The following is a 16,225-nucleotide window of genomic DNA, read 5'->3' on the forward strand; positions in this document are numbered from 1 at the left end:
TTTTTTTTTTGGTTCATTTTAGTGGGATTTAGAGGAACGTCAACACATTTGCACTTCTGTTACCTCCTTCCTCTCATTGATTTTAATAGTTTGCCTACATTAATGGTATTAATCTTTTGTTATAAATATTACACCCCCAGGTTGTTTACTCTTTAATTTTCCTTTCAGTATGCTTTTTGACATTTAGACATTTTAAGTTTTCATGTAATCAATTCTATTGATTCTTTTATAGTTTCTGCCTCTGCTCATGCCAAGAAAAGCCTTCCCTACCCTGAAAATCAGATCAATAATTCTTATTCTGTACTATTTTCTAATTCTTCTTAATAGTTTTGCTTTTCACATTTAAGCTTAGGTCCATTTGGAATTCGTTTAGATGTATGTATAAGGCTAAATTTACATGGTAATTTTTTCCCCCAAATGATAAGCCAGTCTCCCTTTCATCTTTGGAATGACTGCCCCTGCCATTCCACTATATTCTCATGTATTTATTTGGGTCTGTTTCTCGACTGTCTAGCTTCTTCCATTGCTTTGCCTATCCTGGGCTCGCACCTTCCTATTTCAGTTATTGTAAATTTCTAATATAGTTAATATTTTGCAGGACAAGTCCTGCGTCATTGCTTTTCTCCCGACTTCAAAGTTTTCTCAGATGGTAGCCTCCATAATTTCCTTTGTCACTTGCTTCTAATAGAGAATAGGTTATTGTTGACACCTGGGGGTGGAATGAGTGTCTCCTCCCATCTCACAAACTCAGGGTGAAAGAACTTCAGCCCAGACATGACCCATTTCTTGCCTTGGGTCTGATTTCGTTTAAATCAGTAACGAGGCCGATGAAAAGGAGAGCAGATCTGCCCAAGACAGCAGTTTGGGGGCTGGGAAACAGCACCTTGGAAAATATGGCTGGAAGTTAAGGTTATTTAACCTCAAAAATGTGGCAAAGAACCAGCCCGATGAAGTTCAGGCTTTTACATTTGAGAGAAAAGGCAGACTGTTTATGAGGTGGGGAAGGCCTTGAGCAGGCAGAGCAGAAACCAATCTAGGAGTCGTGTGTCGATGGAATCGACCGCACGGTAGTGGCAAGTGTCGAACTGCAAGAATGATGCTGGGACTGAAAAGGGGCAACGTGGCACAGAACAAACAGGGGATGGCCTTCCTGCCCCTGCTGTGGGGCCCTCTTCCCCAAGCTGGGCAAGCACTTTGTTCTGCTGTTCCTGGAGTGGGCGAGAGACCAGGTTAGCCAAGAGATTAGAGGACCTAGAGTTATTAATCTCAGAGAAGAGCAAACAGAGGAATAATTTAAAAGAGCCTGAGAAGGGTTCTTACACAGAAAAGAGTAAACAGCTAATCTCTCTCTGGGCTGAAACCAGGAAATGTGTGATAAAAACCACTTACTTTACTGTGACGAAAAAACATCAGGAAAGAAAGGGTGGTTCAATGATAGCCTGAGGGCTGAGTGCAGATCCTCAAATGCTCACATTCCCCTGGGGTGCCTGGTGGGGGCTTTTCAAACAGCATTTCCCCCTCTCCCCATCACTGCTTCAGGAAGCTGGCCGTTGTCTTCCTCAGTGCTGTCAGTTATGGAATCTCTTTCTTGGCCACCTCTGGGAAATAGCATAGACCTTCAACACTATAGGCACCTCTAGGGTCCCTAACAATGCCACAGATGTATGGAAAACATAATTTGTGTGGCCGTATCTGGGTGACTTTGGAAGAAATTCTAGACGTAGCACTGTTTAATAAAAGCTGTAGGGGACTCTCACTCACCCACCTGGTCTTAGATGCCTGGGTTTCCCGGTGGTCCACTCTGGGCCCTCATAGCCTCTTCTGTTGATGACTGACTCCACATCACCCATCACAGTTGGCTCCTAAGCTCTGGACCCGCATTTCTGACTGTCTGCTGGATGATTTCACAAGCACTTCCAACGTAACAGGTCTAGAAGTGAGCTGCGTCTGAACCTTCCCCCAAGACCTTGATGAATGACGTCACCACTGACTCAGTGGCCAAAACCAAAGCCCAGATTCCTTCCCCTTCCTTACCTTCCACTGCCTTCTGTTCCCTCTCTGCCCCGTGTGTCTCCTCCATCTGCCCCCTCTTCTTCATTCTGAGTACCATCAGTTGCTTCAGACCTCAGGCACTTTTTTTTTTCCATATACATCTTTATTGGAGTGTAATTGCTTTACAGTGTTGTGTTAGTTTCTGCCGTACAACAAAGTGAATTAGCTGTATGTATACATATATTCCCATATCCCCTCCCTCTTGAGCCTCTCTCTCACCCTCCCTATGCCACCCCTCTAGGTCATCACAAAGCACCGAGGTGATCTCCCTGTGCTCTGCAGCGGCTTCCCACTAGCTAATTTACATTTGGTAGTGTATATATGTCAATGCTACTCTCTCATTATGTCCCAGCCTTCACTCCCCCCATGTCTTCAAGTCCATTCTCTAGGTCTGTGTCTTTATTCCTGCCCTGCCACTAGATTCATCAGTACAATTGTTCTAGATTCCATATGTATGCATTAACATACGGTATTTGTTTTTCTCTGACTTCTCTCTTTATGACAGACTCTAGGTCCACCCACCTCACTACAAATAACTCAATTTTGTTCTTTTTTATGGCTAATATTCCATTGTATATATGTGCCACATCTTTATCCATTCGTCGGTTTTATTGTTTTTTTAAATAAATTTATTTATTTTTGGCTGCGTTGGGTCTTTGTTGTTGCATGTGGGTTTCCTCTAGCTGCTGCTAGTGGGGGCTACTGTCTGTTTTGGTGCACGGGCTTCTTTTTGCAGTGGCTTCTCTTGCTGCAGAGCATGGGCTCTAAGTGCATGGGCTTCAGTAGTTGTGGCACATGGGCTCAGTAGTTGTGGCACATGGGCTCAGTAGTTGTGGCTCATGGGCCTTAGAGCACAGGCTCAGTAGTTGTGGCTCACAGGCTCTAGAGCACAGGCTCAGTAGTTGTGGCACATGGGCTTAGTTGCTCCACGGCACGTGGGATCTTCCCAGACCAGGGCTTGAACCCTTGTCCCCTGCATTGGCAGGCAGAGTTTTAACTACTGCACCACCAGGGAAGTCCCTATCCATTCATCTGCTGATGGACATTTAAGTTGCTTCCATGTCCTGGCTATTGTAAATAGTGCTGCAGTGAACATGTATCTTTTTGAATTATGGTTTTCTCAGAGTATATGCCCAGTAGTGGGATTGCTGGGTCATATGGTAGTTCTGTTTTTAGTTTTTTAAGGAATCTCCATACTCTTCTCCATACTCAGGCACTTCTTACCTAAATTTTTTACAATCTGTGCTTTTGCTCTTTTCTAATTCATCCTCCAATCGGTGGTCTAAATTGTATCAATATTTCTAAAATACATGTCTGCTAAGAATCTTTAGACAACTTCTCAGTATTTCCAGGACCTCAGATCTGACCTATACACACGCTTCTCACTTTATTGGCTGCCTATACCCAGCTGGAACTCAGCCTTTCAGCCACACTGAACTCCTGCAGTCTGTCTCTGCCCACACTCTCTCTCACCTCCTGCCCAATGTATATCTGTTTCTGTATTTGATAGGCTCACCTCCCTGTCATTGGTCAGGCGTTCTTCCTCTGCACTCCCACCACCCCAGTGTATAACTTTATCATATCTCCAAGCATTGCCTGTTTACGAGACTGTCTTCACTATTAGACTCTGAACTCCTGGAAAGCAGAAACCATGTCTTCCATGGCTGTTTCTCCCAGCCTCACATAGAGGCGGCTAATAAATATTTGTTGAAAGGCAGTGCATGAATAACATATTCAGTAGAGCTTTAAAAATTGTGTAGGAAGGTATAAGTTTTTATTTATTATAATTTGAATTGAGAATTTCTACCCCAAAGCTATTTTCTAATTGGGTAAATAGAGTCGTGAGTGTGTGTTTTGGCCTCCTAGTCCTTTATTTTACTGTGGCAGCGTTCAGGGGAATTGGGGGTTGGGGGGGGGAGGGCGGGATTCATATTTTATTCTTTTTCTTTCTTCCTCCCTTCCTCTATAAATCTCATCCACTTAATAGCACTGATGAGAAGATTCAATGGCATGTGTCCTAGGTAGGGCACATCTATTATATGTGTTGTGTGCGCAACACACGTAAGCTGTGTGACCCACAAGGCAAAGTGGCAGCTGGTACAATTGTACTGTGAATGTAGCTCCCAGTTATATGTTAGAACACGGTGTCACCAGTCAGTACCTCCTCCTCCCGGTGGAATATCTATTCAGGAAATCTGGTTGCTGGGGAGGGCAAGATAAGGTCAGAGAGCTGTGTGATTATAAAGGATCTAGAAGTCTGATATGCTGGTCTCTCCACCAAATAGGAACCTACCTGCCACGTTAACTGTGATGCCCAAGCATCCACCCTCTGTCAGTGCTGGGGCATCACTTTTTTAAAAAAAAACTGTGGTAAAATATATGTAACATGAAATGTACCCTTTTAATCATTTTTTAGGACACAATTTATTGGCATTAAGTACATTCACAGTGTTGTAAACCACCACCCTTACCTATTTCTAAAATGTTTTCATCACTCTAGACAGAAATGCTGTTGACCATTAAGCAATAACTGTCCATTTCCTCCCCACCCACTCAATCCTTGGCAGCCTCTAATCTATTTCTGTCTCTATGGATTTACCTGTTGCAGATATTTCATGTAAGTGGAATCATGCAATATTTGTCCTTCCGTGTCTGGCTTATTTCACTTAGCCTAATGTGTTCAAGATTCACACATAGGATGTGCTCATCTCTTCTTACATGAAAACTTTCCTTTTGATGCCCCGCTTTCTTTGTGCTTCTGCCCATTCTGATCTTTTCTTCTTTTCGACATGTTTTCAGAGCCTCCCCTTCCAGAAGTAGACTTTTTCACTGTGCACAGAGGGCCTCTACCACGCCTGAGACTGAGGAAAGCCAAGGAGAAAAATGGACCCATCAGGTCAGTGGAGACCTCTTTCCCATGGCTGCCCGGTGATCCCCATGGACTGTTTTGGAAACTTTGGTTTGAGTGAGGAAGAGACTTCTCTTTAGGTAGCTGCACTGGAGTAGCTGAGGCAATGTGATCCCCATGGACTGTTTTGGAACTTTGGTTTGAGTGAGGAAGAGACTTCTCTTTAGGTAGCTGCACTGGAGTAGTTGAGGCAATGTAAACTCTTTTTGTTTGTTTGTTTCCTTGGACACAGAGTGGGCCTTTAATTCCAACCAGCACCCTCCCTAGTGAATAGAGTGACTTTTAAGGGACCAGAGACAAGCATTTGAGCAGCTGAGCTTGAAAACTAAATCCGTCCCTTTGGTCATCAGACGAGCGTTGGTTGGGTGCCTGTGACGTGTCGGGCACTGTCCTTGGCACTCACGCCCCCTGGTGCCTCTCTTAGTGTTGGTGGACCAGAAGCATCATTTCATGTACCAGAGACAGAATACATATTTCTTTTATTTAAGGATGATCTCGGGGTGTGTGTAGTGATTTCTGGAAGGGTTATTTGGATAATTCTTTTAAGTCATTCGTGTATTGAGTTGTGGACAAGGTATTGTGTCATTAATAACTGCTTCTGGGACTCCATATGGTATTAGGATGGAATTAATTTACCTCAATTGGTGGACTGCATTGTGTTCAATTAAGCTTTTTGTTTACAAACATCATGGCAGGGTTAGGAAAGCAGAATTATTCCCTTTTGAGAGAGGAAGATTGTGGTTCGCCTGGAGAGGTGAACAGCTTACTGACAGTAACAAGTCAAGGGGATGACAGTAGCTTGCGTCCTTGACCTAACCTACACTGCTTCTGTCTCTCCGGAGCCTTCAGTCAAATGACCCTACAGTACAATCAAGGTAAAATGCATGAGATATCACAAAACTATCAAAAAGAAAGTCTATCGATATTATCTGTGTCCATTTGTAATGAAACTTGGGCTTTTCGTATCTATTACTCATAGTTTGAGTTCAGTAAGTGCTCAAAAGTCTTTCCAGGCACAGATATGGCCTCAATTGTTCTGTTTCTTGATCCCTGACAAGTTACTGGAAGGCATTGAAATTCTGTTGCTATAAGGAGGACAGAAGCTGTGATCTCACTGCCTGAGAGAATTTGCAAGACACACATGATATTTAAGCCAGATAATTATGTAATGCAGAAAGAAAAACCAAATGACAGGCTTGTGCTGGCCAGAGCCTCCAAAACAGGAAGTGGAGCTCAGTGAGTCATTCAAGGGAGGGTGGTGATGAGAAAGAGGGGAGAAGTCCTTCCAGAACAGTCATGCTCTAAACAGGCACAACTGCTTCCCTAGTGTCATGGGGGCAAATTACCAGAGGGCAGTGGGGCAGTTTCCTTGGCCTGACTACCTGGTTTGAGCTGGGGGTGGCAGCACTGCCTGTGTGTGACAAGCCAGAGTCTGCCTTGTACATTGTCACGGGGCAGTAGCTTGGGCACATGGTGGAGCAGGGGCTCTGGGGCCGTGCCTCCCTTCCTTAGCTTGGTGATCTTGGGTGGATGATACAGCCTGTGGCTGGGCTCTCTTAAGGCTAATGTCTCCCACATTTGCCAGATTCTAAGTGTACCTGGGATGCTTTATCAGCAATATAAATTCTCAGACTCTAGTGGAGATTCTGACTCAGTAAGTCTGGGATGGGGACTGGAAATTTGTACAATTATCAAGCAACTTGGGTGATTATAATCATGCTAGTTGGAGAGACTGCTTTATGCCTCATGAATGGTGCCTTTACTGGGCAACATTCAGAAGCAAAAGAGTTCAGGTGAGCCTTGAACTTGCACTTGAACGTCACCACCTACATGGAAAGACGAGAGGGACTTGAAGATGTGCGTATGGACAGCATGGAGGCTGCCGTATATTTACTTTCTTACGCAGCCATGATTCATAGGGATGTCTTCAGGTCCGCAGGAAAGTTTGTTGTTATAGGTGTTCCCTTGTAGGCAGTGGAGGCTTAGTAAATGTTTATCGGTGGTGGCAGTGACATCTCAGTGCCCTGCAGGCTTTAGTTTGTTCCTTTTGTAGAAAGTCCTGTGCTAAAAGCGAACCCAGAGACTTTGTGGAAATCAGGGGCCTGAGGACATGCAGGAATTTGGGTAGTCTGGTGGGTGGATACTTTCCAAATCTAACACCTGCTGTTGCGGAGGACTCCCTTTTCTTAACCTAGTAACTCATGGGCTCTTAGGAAGCGAGAGATGGGGCAGTAGGAATGTGGAGCAGGAAGTGTGTACTTTTTGGTAAAATAGAATTATGTGTGCTAATGATTTTTGGAAATTACCCTAATCGTATTTGGTGCTGACTCATGTGTTTCTTCTTTACTGAAATTTCAACTCAAGAAATATTGGTGGGAAGTCAATCATAGCCAAAGAATCATGCAAGGATTTGTAAGGATACAAAAGTAAATCAGGGACTACCTAGGTGGTGCAGTGGTTAAGAATCCGCCTGCCAATGCAGGGGATGTGGGTTCGATCCCTGCTCCAGGAAGATCCCACATGCCACGGAGCAACTAAGCCCATGTGCCACAGCTATTGAGCTCGTGTGCCTCAGCTACTGAAGCCCGCATGCCTAGAGCCTGTGCTCTGCAACAAGAGAAGCCACCGCAATGAGGAGCCCTCACACCACAATGAAGAGTAGCCCCTGCTCACTGCAACTAGAGAAAGCTCGTGTGCAGCAATGAAGACCCAACTCAGCCAATAAATAAATTAATTAATTAATTTAAAAAGAGACCCTATGTGGCCAAAAATAAAATAAATGAATAAATACTTTTTTAAAAAAAGAGTAAATCATTCAAATCCCTGCTGTCAAGCCTGATAGAGAAAGGAGACATCGCAGCACTGACTATACTAGAGGTGGGAGCTGAGCCCTGAATAAGATGGGAATAAAAAGGAAGGCATGATTCATTCTCAGAGTGTTTTTGTTCTTACACTTCCTTTCACTGACATATTTTCTATTTGGTGGGATAAATAATACTATAACATAAGACAGAATGACACCTGATTGCTAGCGTGTTTCTTTGTCCACATCTAGCGAACATATGAGATTTTCGCTTTCTGGCTGTTTCAGGATATTGTCAGGTGAACTCATGGTGACTCTGCACTCCGTGCTTCTGATTCGTCTCACAGGAACTTTGGTATCAGTCCGTGAACCGAAGGGAATGTAAATCACATGAGTTCCGTTTTAGGTTCCCCATGTGATTGCGTTGAGCCTTTTTGCAGACTTGGTGCATTAACTCTTGTAGGCAGTTGGCCTCCATGTGACTGCTGAATGCTTTCCACAGCTGGGCTTTATTTGCCCACATGAAAATCACTGAGTAGATCGACTTTAGGACACGTATCTCTGGGCAGTTATATGCGCAGCAACTTCTCCCAGCTGAAGAGGATTTACCGGGTAGCCAGAACCTGGAGAGATCCCTCACCCAGTGTCATCTGGCATTAACACTGTTGGTTGCAACTGGAGTTCTGTGACTGTTGGAGCTGTCAGACCGTAAATCCCATGTGGGCAAGGACTTTTATCCAGTGTTGTATCTCCAGTATGTAGAAAAGTGTTGCTCTCGCAACAGGTGCTCAATAAATATGAATAAATGAATGAATGAATCCCCCAAGCAAGGATCTGATAAACATTTTCTTTTGTCTTCCAGTTCATATCAGGTGTTAGTGCTTCCCCTGGCCCTTCAAAGCACATTTGCTTGTGATTCTGAAGAGGCTACCTCATTCTTTAGCAGTGCTTCTGATGCTGATGGGTATGTGACTGCAGAACTGCTGGCCAAGGATGTTCCTGATGATGCCATGGAGATAACTATTGGAGACCGGCTGTACTATGGGAAATATTATAATGCGCCCTTGAAAATAGGGAATGAGTACTGCATTATATTACGAATCACAAGTGAATGGAATAAGGTATAGTTCTTTAAAAATTCTTGTGACGTCTATATTTTCCTCTTCATGTGACATTTAAATGTTTGAACATTTGTTTTCCCAATAGTTGAGATGAACACTGCATGTACGATCCATAAAAATGTGTTGAATCCTTTCACTTTGTAAAGGATGGGCGGGTAAAACCTTTATGGAAGTTGATACTCTGAACTGGCTGGGGGACCTGTTTGGATCTGTGTTTGGAATGAACTAGTTTTGTTTCTTCTTCTTAAGCTTCATGAATGCCCTCATCCTATTGTACTGCTGAAGTCTGAGTCGGAGAGGAATATCTAGATCTTTCTGTCACTTCCCTGTATTCCTGCCAGGGTGCTGCCTCCCCTTCGTTCTCCGGGAAGCAAAGAGGGGGGGGGCAGGTTAAGCTCTGCACTGTTTTCTGCCTCCGTTCCTTCCTTGGCTATTGCTTAAGCCCCACTCTCTTCTCTCCATCCTTCTATGTAGGGTGGATGAATATATATAGTTTTCATTACAGAATGAATAAATAGGGACTTCCCTGGCGGTCCAGTGGTTAAGACTTCGTGCTTCCATTGCCGGGGGCACGAGTTCAATCCCTGGTCAGGGAACTAAGATCCCACATGCTATGTGGTATGGCCAAAAAAAAAAAAAAAAAAAAAAGACTCAATACATATAATGAGCTAGAGAAACAGAATAGCAGGAGCTGGATCAATCAGTCAGGAGTGGAAGATCAGGAAGAACCATTGTGATGGTTGCCCTAGGAGAACTCAGAGTTTGGTATCAGTTCATATTTGTTGGTAATGGAAACTAGAAAAAAATATATTAGTATTAATAGAAACATCTCTTGACTGAGGAATTTGAGCCATCTTGCAGGTAAGATCCATCACATATTAAACACTGAAACATGCAGTTAAATTCTGCATAGGACATAAGTCAAACATGCCATTATCATGCTTCTTGATATAAAACTAAGAATATGTCCAAGGAGCAAAAAAGGATTAAGAATTGGGAGACTGAAGTCCAGAATATATTGCCCTGAACTTGTTCCATAGGTGTTTATGACTTAGACAAGGCCTCCTTGCTAGAAAATTACGTGGAGATCCTGACTTGGTGTTTCTAGCCATAGACAGCACTGTCAGAACAGTGTGTGCGATTTGGAGATTGCTCAGAGAGCCGCTGTCTCAGACTGAGGTCTGGGAGGGTGTATTAGTCAGCTTGGGCTGCCATTTCAAAATACGATAGACTGGGTGGGCTTCAACAACAGACATTTATTTCTCATAGTTCTGGAGACCAGAAAGTCCAAGATTAAGGTGCAGGCCGATTTGGTTTCCTAGGGAGGACCCTCTTCCTGGCTTGCAGACAGCTACCGTCTTGCTGTGTCCTCATGTGGCAGGGACTGAGTGAGCTCTGATCAATCTTCCTCATCTTATATGAACCCTGATCCCATCATGTGGGCCCTACCCTCATGACCTCATCTAAACATAATTACATTCCAAAGGCCCTCCCTCCAAATAACATCCCATGGGGGTTAGGGCTTCAATATGAATCAATATCAACTTGGGGGCACAGAGGGAATGAAGTGGGAGGTTACGATAAGAATTCTAGTTTATAGGAAACTCCTGTGATGTCATTGATACCTCTTTTTCATACAGCTAAGCAGAACATGTGCTTGTTGTTCGAAATAACTTATATTTGGACTCACATATTTAAATTGCTGTTACTTCCCCTGTGGGTTTCAAATATATGTGTTGCCGTCATATTAAAATCAGTAGTGATTTATTTTTCTTTTTAAAACAGTTTTATGAGATACAATTCGTATAATTCTAAAGTGCACAATTCAGTGGTTTTTAATATATTTACGAGATGGTGGTAAGCAACAATCACCACCTAATACTCAAACATTTAGTAGTGATTATTTATTTTATTTATTTATTATTTTTTTGGGGGGGTACACCAAGTTCAATCATCTGTTTTTATACACATATCCCCATATTCCCTCCCTTCCTTGACTCCCCCCCCTTCGAGTCCCCCCCACCCTCCCCGCCCCAGTCCTCTAAGGCATCTTCCATCCTCGAGTTGGACTCCTTTTGTTACACAACAACTTCCCACTGGCTATCTATTTTACAGTTGGTAGTATATATATGTCTGTGCTACTCTCTCGCTTGGTCTCAGCTTCCCCTTCACCCCCCGCCCCCTCCCAAACCTCGAGTTCTCCAGTCCATCTAATACTCAAACATTTAGTAGTGATTATTTTTAATATTTATTTTTAATTGTGGTAAAATACACATAAAACTTACCACTTTAACAATTTTTAAACTAACAGTTTAGTAGTGTCAAGTACATTTACATTGTTAAGAAACCCAATCTTCAGAACTTTTCATCTTGCAAGACTGAAACTCTGTACCCACTAAACAAATCCCCATTCCTCTTCTCCCTCCCCAGCTCCTGGCAACCACCCTTTTACTTTCTGTCTCTATGAATTTGACTAGGTACCTTGTATAAGTAGAATTATACAGTGTGTATCTTTTTGTGATTGTCTTATTTCATTTAGCATAATGTCTTCAAGGATCATTCATGTTGTAGCATGTGTCAGAGTTTTCTTTCTTTTTAAGGCTGAATAATATTCCATTGTATGTATGGATAAACATTTTGTTTATCCACTATCTGTGTATGGACATGTGGATTGCTTCCATCTTTTGGCTATTGCAATAATGCTGCTATAACATGGGTGTTCAAATATATCTTTGCGTCTCTGCTTTCAGTTCTTTTGGGTATACACCCACAAGTGGAATTGTTGGATCATTCGGTAGTTTTATTTTTTTTTAATTCTTTTTGAAGAATCCCCATACTATTTTCTATAGCCACTGCACCATTTTACACTCCTGCCAACAGTGCACAGGTTTCCATTTTCTCCACATCCTCCCCAACACTTGCTGTTTTCTGTTTTAATAATGGCCTTCCTAATGGATGTGAGGTGGTGTCTCATTGTGGTTTTGGTTTGCACTTTCCTCATGGTTTATGATGTTGAGCACGTTTTCATGTACTTTTGGCAGTTTGTGTATCTTCTTTGGAGAAATGGGTATTCAAGTCCTTTGCCCATTTTTGAAGTGATTTACTTCTTTGTTGTTGAGTTTTAGGCATTCGCTATGTATTCTGGATGTGCAATTTACAAATATTTTTTCCCATTATGTGGGTTGCCTTTTTACTCTGTCTGTAGTGTCCTTTGATGTACAAAACTTCTTAATTTTGATGTAGTCCAATTTGTCTGTTTTTTTCTTTTGTCGCCTATGCTTTTGGTGTCATATCTAAGAAACCATTGCCAAATGTAATTTCCTGAAGCTTTTCCTTTGTGTTTTCTTCTAAGAGTTTTAAGTCTTATATTGAGGTTTGATCCGTTTTGAGTTCATTTTTATGTATGGTGTTAAGTAAGGGTCCTACTTCATTCTTTTGCATGTGGTTATCCAGTTTTCCCAGCACCATTTGTTGAAAAGCTTTCCTTTCCCCATTAAATGGCCTAGGTGCTCTTGTCAAAAGTCATTTGAGGGAATTCCCTGGCGGTCCAGTGGTTGGGACTCCACACTTCCACTGCAGGGGGCATGGGTTCGATCCCTGGATGGGGAACTAAGATCCTTCATGCTGTGAGGCACTGCCAAAAAGAAAAAAAAAAAGTCATTAATATATGTGCAAGAATTTATTTCTGGGCTCTCTATTCTATTCCATTGGATTATATCTGTTTTTAATGCCAATACCACACTGTTTGTTTTGTTATTATTGTTAATTTTTATTGGAGTATAGTTGATTTGCAATGTTGTGTTAGTTTCTGCTGTACAGCAAAGTGAATCAGTTACACATATACATATATCCACTCTTTTTTAGATTCTTTTCCCATGGAGATCATTACAGAGTATTGAGTAGAGTTCCCTGTGCTATATACTAGGTTCTTGGTACCACACTGTTTTAATTACTGTAGCTCTGTGAATCAGGAAGTGTGAGCTTTCCAATTCCCCTTTTTTGTTTTTCCTTCTGTGTATCTGTCCCAATAAATAGCATTACCATGTTTCAAGTTGTCAAGACAGAAATCTAGGAATAATTCTTGTCTCCTCCCTTTTTTTCTTATCTTCTTGTGTAGTCCATCATTAAATTGTGTCAATTCTGTCACATTAATGCCATTTGAAATCATCCTTTTCTCTCTTTCATTAACTCTGTTTAGCCTTTGACACCTCTTGTCTGAACATCAGTTTTCTAATTCATCTTCTTGTCTCTTATTCTACCTATCTCCTTGCTCCATACTACTGCCATAATGAGTTTTATAAAATGCACCTCTGATCAAGCCCGTCCATTTTTAATGAACTCCCTTCTTCACCTGGCCCTTTAAATTTTTCTGCTTTAAGACACTCAGTTCCCTAGCAACTGCTTTGCTATTTGAGGTCCTTTTTCTTCTCCAGTGTCTTGAACTATATCCTTCACAGGTTACTCTTGCATATTATCTTTCATTAAATGCACTTGATGCGCTAAGCATCATGGCAAAATTTAGTCACATACAAAACCTTATGGCCATTTTAAGCTTTTCCCAGAATTTTTCAGTGTAAATATAGTTTTTCAATTTTTAATAAAATGAAGCCAGAATACCCAGGTTGTCATTTGAAAGAGAATCACTTAATGAAGTTGAAGGGATCTTTCTTTAACCCTCACTATTCAATTTCCTCTGGGGAATTTTTTGCTGAGTTTTATCATAGATCAGCAGTAATCCCAGCATCCCTAACAGACAAATATACCTATAATATCACCAGGGGAGAAAAAGAGAAGGTATTTCATTCCAATGACTTTGTGGGTTGCTTCTACCATGGATGAGCTTTCGTACGAGTTCTTTTAGCTTTCTTCCTGGTTCTTGGCTATGTTGCAGGTAACTGAGGTTGCCTGGTAAATATCATCTAGATAAGAGAAGTATTCATATATACCAGGTCTTCTCACAGCCTTGCACATAACATGCATCACCACTTCTTGCTAAACCTGGATATGACCTCAGACTCCTTTTCAACATACTGTGGTTCTCCAGGCAGTCAGTGCCAGTTGCTGAGAGCTGGCAAGGGGAATGGAACTTACCGCCATCCCTGCTCTTTCCCCGCAGCGTGTGCTTCCTGAGATCCATTGGAAAGTTTTAGGGTCATCCATTCCTAGGGTCACTTCTGTCTCTGCTGCCCATGCCAGTCCCTTTGAAAACTTGGTGATCATAAAGCTAAATTGTAAGATGTTAGAGCTAGAAGAGACTTTAAAGATCATGTGGTCCAAAATAAGAGATAAAACCCTGCAACCTGGAGGACTAAAGTGTTTTATTTAAACTGATATCACGTGCTGCCTAGTTATATGTGTTTCTGTGTTTTCCTTTATAGGTGAGAAGAAGCTCCTGTGCAGTTTGGGCTCAGGTAAAAGGTAAAACCATTTTCTGCCTAAGACTGCTTTCCTTATTTCTCCTCTGTCCACTCTGCAGCATCAAGTGTGTATTAATGAGATTTCGTTTTAAATTGTCACAGGTGGCAGAAACACATCTCAGACTAGCCTATGAAAAGCCATAGCTGAAAAGGATGGGGGGGTGGGAGCTTATGGAATCAGAACCAGAGTGTCGTCACCAGGCCTCCAGAAACTGGGACTAGGACTCAATACTATGAGTAGGACTCTCCCTTTCTATCTGTCTCTTCTCTCCTCTCTCTGTTTCTAAGTGTGAGTTGGCCTCATCTTCTTCTACTATAAACTATGGGGTAGGGAGGGATGGGCCCCAGCTGCTCCAGCTTGGCCACTTCACTGGGAGCAGACAGTTTTTCAATTCAGGGAGTCTCTTCTCCCAGCTAAGTGACTCTCCATTGGATGAATCACTGTTAAGAGGAGATAGGGTCGTTATGATCAGCCTGCCTTGGGTTTGGGGCTTCTTACTGGTATGGCTGGTTGAGGGCAGATCAATGTGATTGGCAACCCCACCAGGGTTGCATTGAGAGGGGGACATGATCCCCATCAGAAAAAGAGGCACAGAAAACCATGTTGGCAGGCCAAAACAAAGAGCTGCAAACAGTCCACTGCTTTCAACCATTTTTGGCTACTTAGCATGTGCTCGCACATACACATATACTACTTAGAAAAACACCCTCCATTAAGAAAGTTGAATTCTCTTCCATACAGCCAAAAATGGAACCCAAGTGGCAGACTGCTCAAAGGTGGGTCTCTTAATGAATCCACCTCCAGGACCAGGGTCCCTAGGGATGATCCATCCTTCTTGATCTCATTAATCTAGATGTGCTTCTCATGATCTATTAGCAATCTATGATTAAATGGTAAGTTTAACCATTCTCAAACCACAGTATTTAATATGAAAGGGAAAGGTGGTTAATCGCAATAAGTACCTTCATTTAGAAAGGAAGAAAAGATAAAGAACTGTGCAGTGGCCAGGGGCCCATAACGAGGACCGCATCCTGCTGGACAGGAAAAGCAAGCACCTCCTGCCCTGGCAGCAGAATGGGTCACTTGGTCAGTCAGTTTGGCTGCCTTGGGCTCTGCCTGATGGGAGAGCACCTTGTCTCTGCCTTGCCTGAGAGACTAGCGGGGAGGAACTCCACTGAGTGCCTACAGCTTAAACCTTCTGCTTCACGGAGGTGGAGTTGCCTGAGGGATTGAGCAGTCACAGGTCCTTGTTTGCCAGGCTGGGATTCCCCTGGCAGTACATTTCTTTAAACTAGCAGGCAGCCAACCCCTGGATTTGATTTGTAGGCATTCCATTAGTTTGTAGCTAATACCAGAAATCGTGTCAAGTTTATGACCTTTTCCTTGTGGTTCATGCATCCTAGCAACAGCCTGAGGAATTCAGCTCTTAGCCCAGAGTATTGGTTTAACCCCTTACATCCTATCTCTCACCTCAGAGCAGCATAAGACAATAGGCTGGGGTGGTAAGGAAAAGCCCACATAACCCTGCTTCCAGGGGGGTTCCCATGGATGGTGCCTTACGACTGGGGGATTTGTTACTATGTCAGTAGAGGGTACGTAGCAGGAAATGTTTGGGAGGAAGCTGGAGAAATAAGCTTCCTTCATTTGTCTGCTTATCCCCTAATCTCATTTCCCATCTCCTTAGCTCTGCTCATACCAACTTCAGCAAGGGTAGGGGGCTTGGCTTTTCAACGGGGCGAGGCGTAGTACCTGACTGTCAGCCATCCTGGATTGCCGATTGTCAGGCCGTGAGGGCCTCACTCTCTTTTTTACAATTTTCTTGAGAAAATAATTTACATGTAATGTTGTGTGAGTTGAAGGTGTACAATGTGATGATTTGATTCACGTATATATTGCAAAATGATTATCGCAATAAGGTTAGTT

At 42.7% G+C, this 16,225-nt stretch overlaps 1 protein-coding gene across 1 annotated transcript in view; it reads left to right on the forward strand.

The window, feature by feature from the left end:
* SUSD1 (sushi domain containing 1) overlaps window positions 1-16,225 on the forward strand; it is a 123,433-nt gene that overhangs the window by 92,233 nt on the left and 14,975 nt on the right. The window contains exons 13-15 of the mRNA XM_057723478.1: window positions 4,852-4,948; window positions 8,626-8,884; window positions 14,263-14,302. Of these exons, the coding sequence (XP_057579461.1) occupies window positions 4,852-4,948; window positions 8,626-8,884; window positions 14,263-14,302 (396 nt within the window). The remainder of the gene's footprint in view (window positions 1-4,851; window positions 4,949-8,625; window positions 8,885-14,262; window positions 14,303-16,225) is intronic.

Source organism: Hippopotamus amphibius, chromosome 2, assembly GCF_030028045.1.
Source record: "Hippopotamus amphibius kiboko isolate mHipAmp2 chromosome 2, mHipAmp2.hap2, whole genome shotgun sequence".
Taxonomy (NCBI): Eukaryota; Metazoa; Chordata; class Mammalia; order Artiodactyla; family Hippopotamidae; genus Hippopotamus; species Hippopotamus amphibius.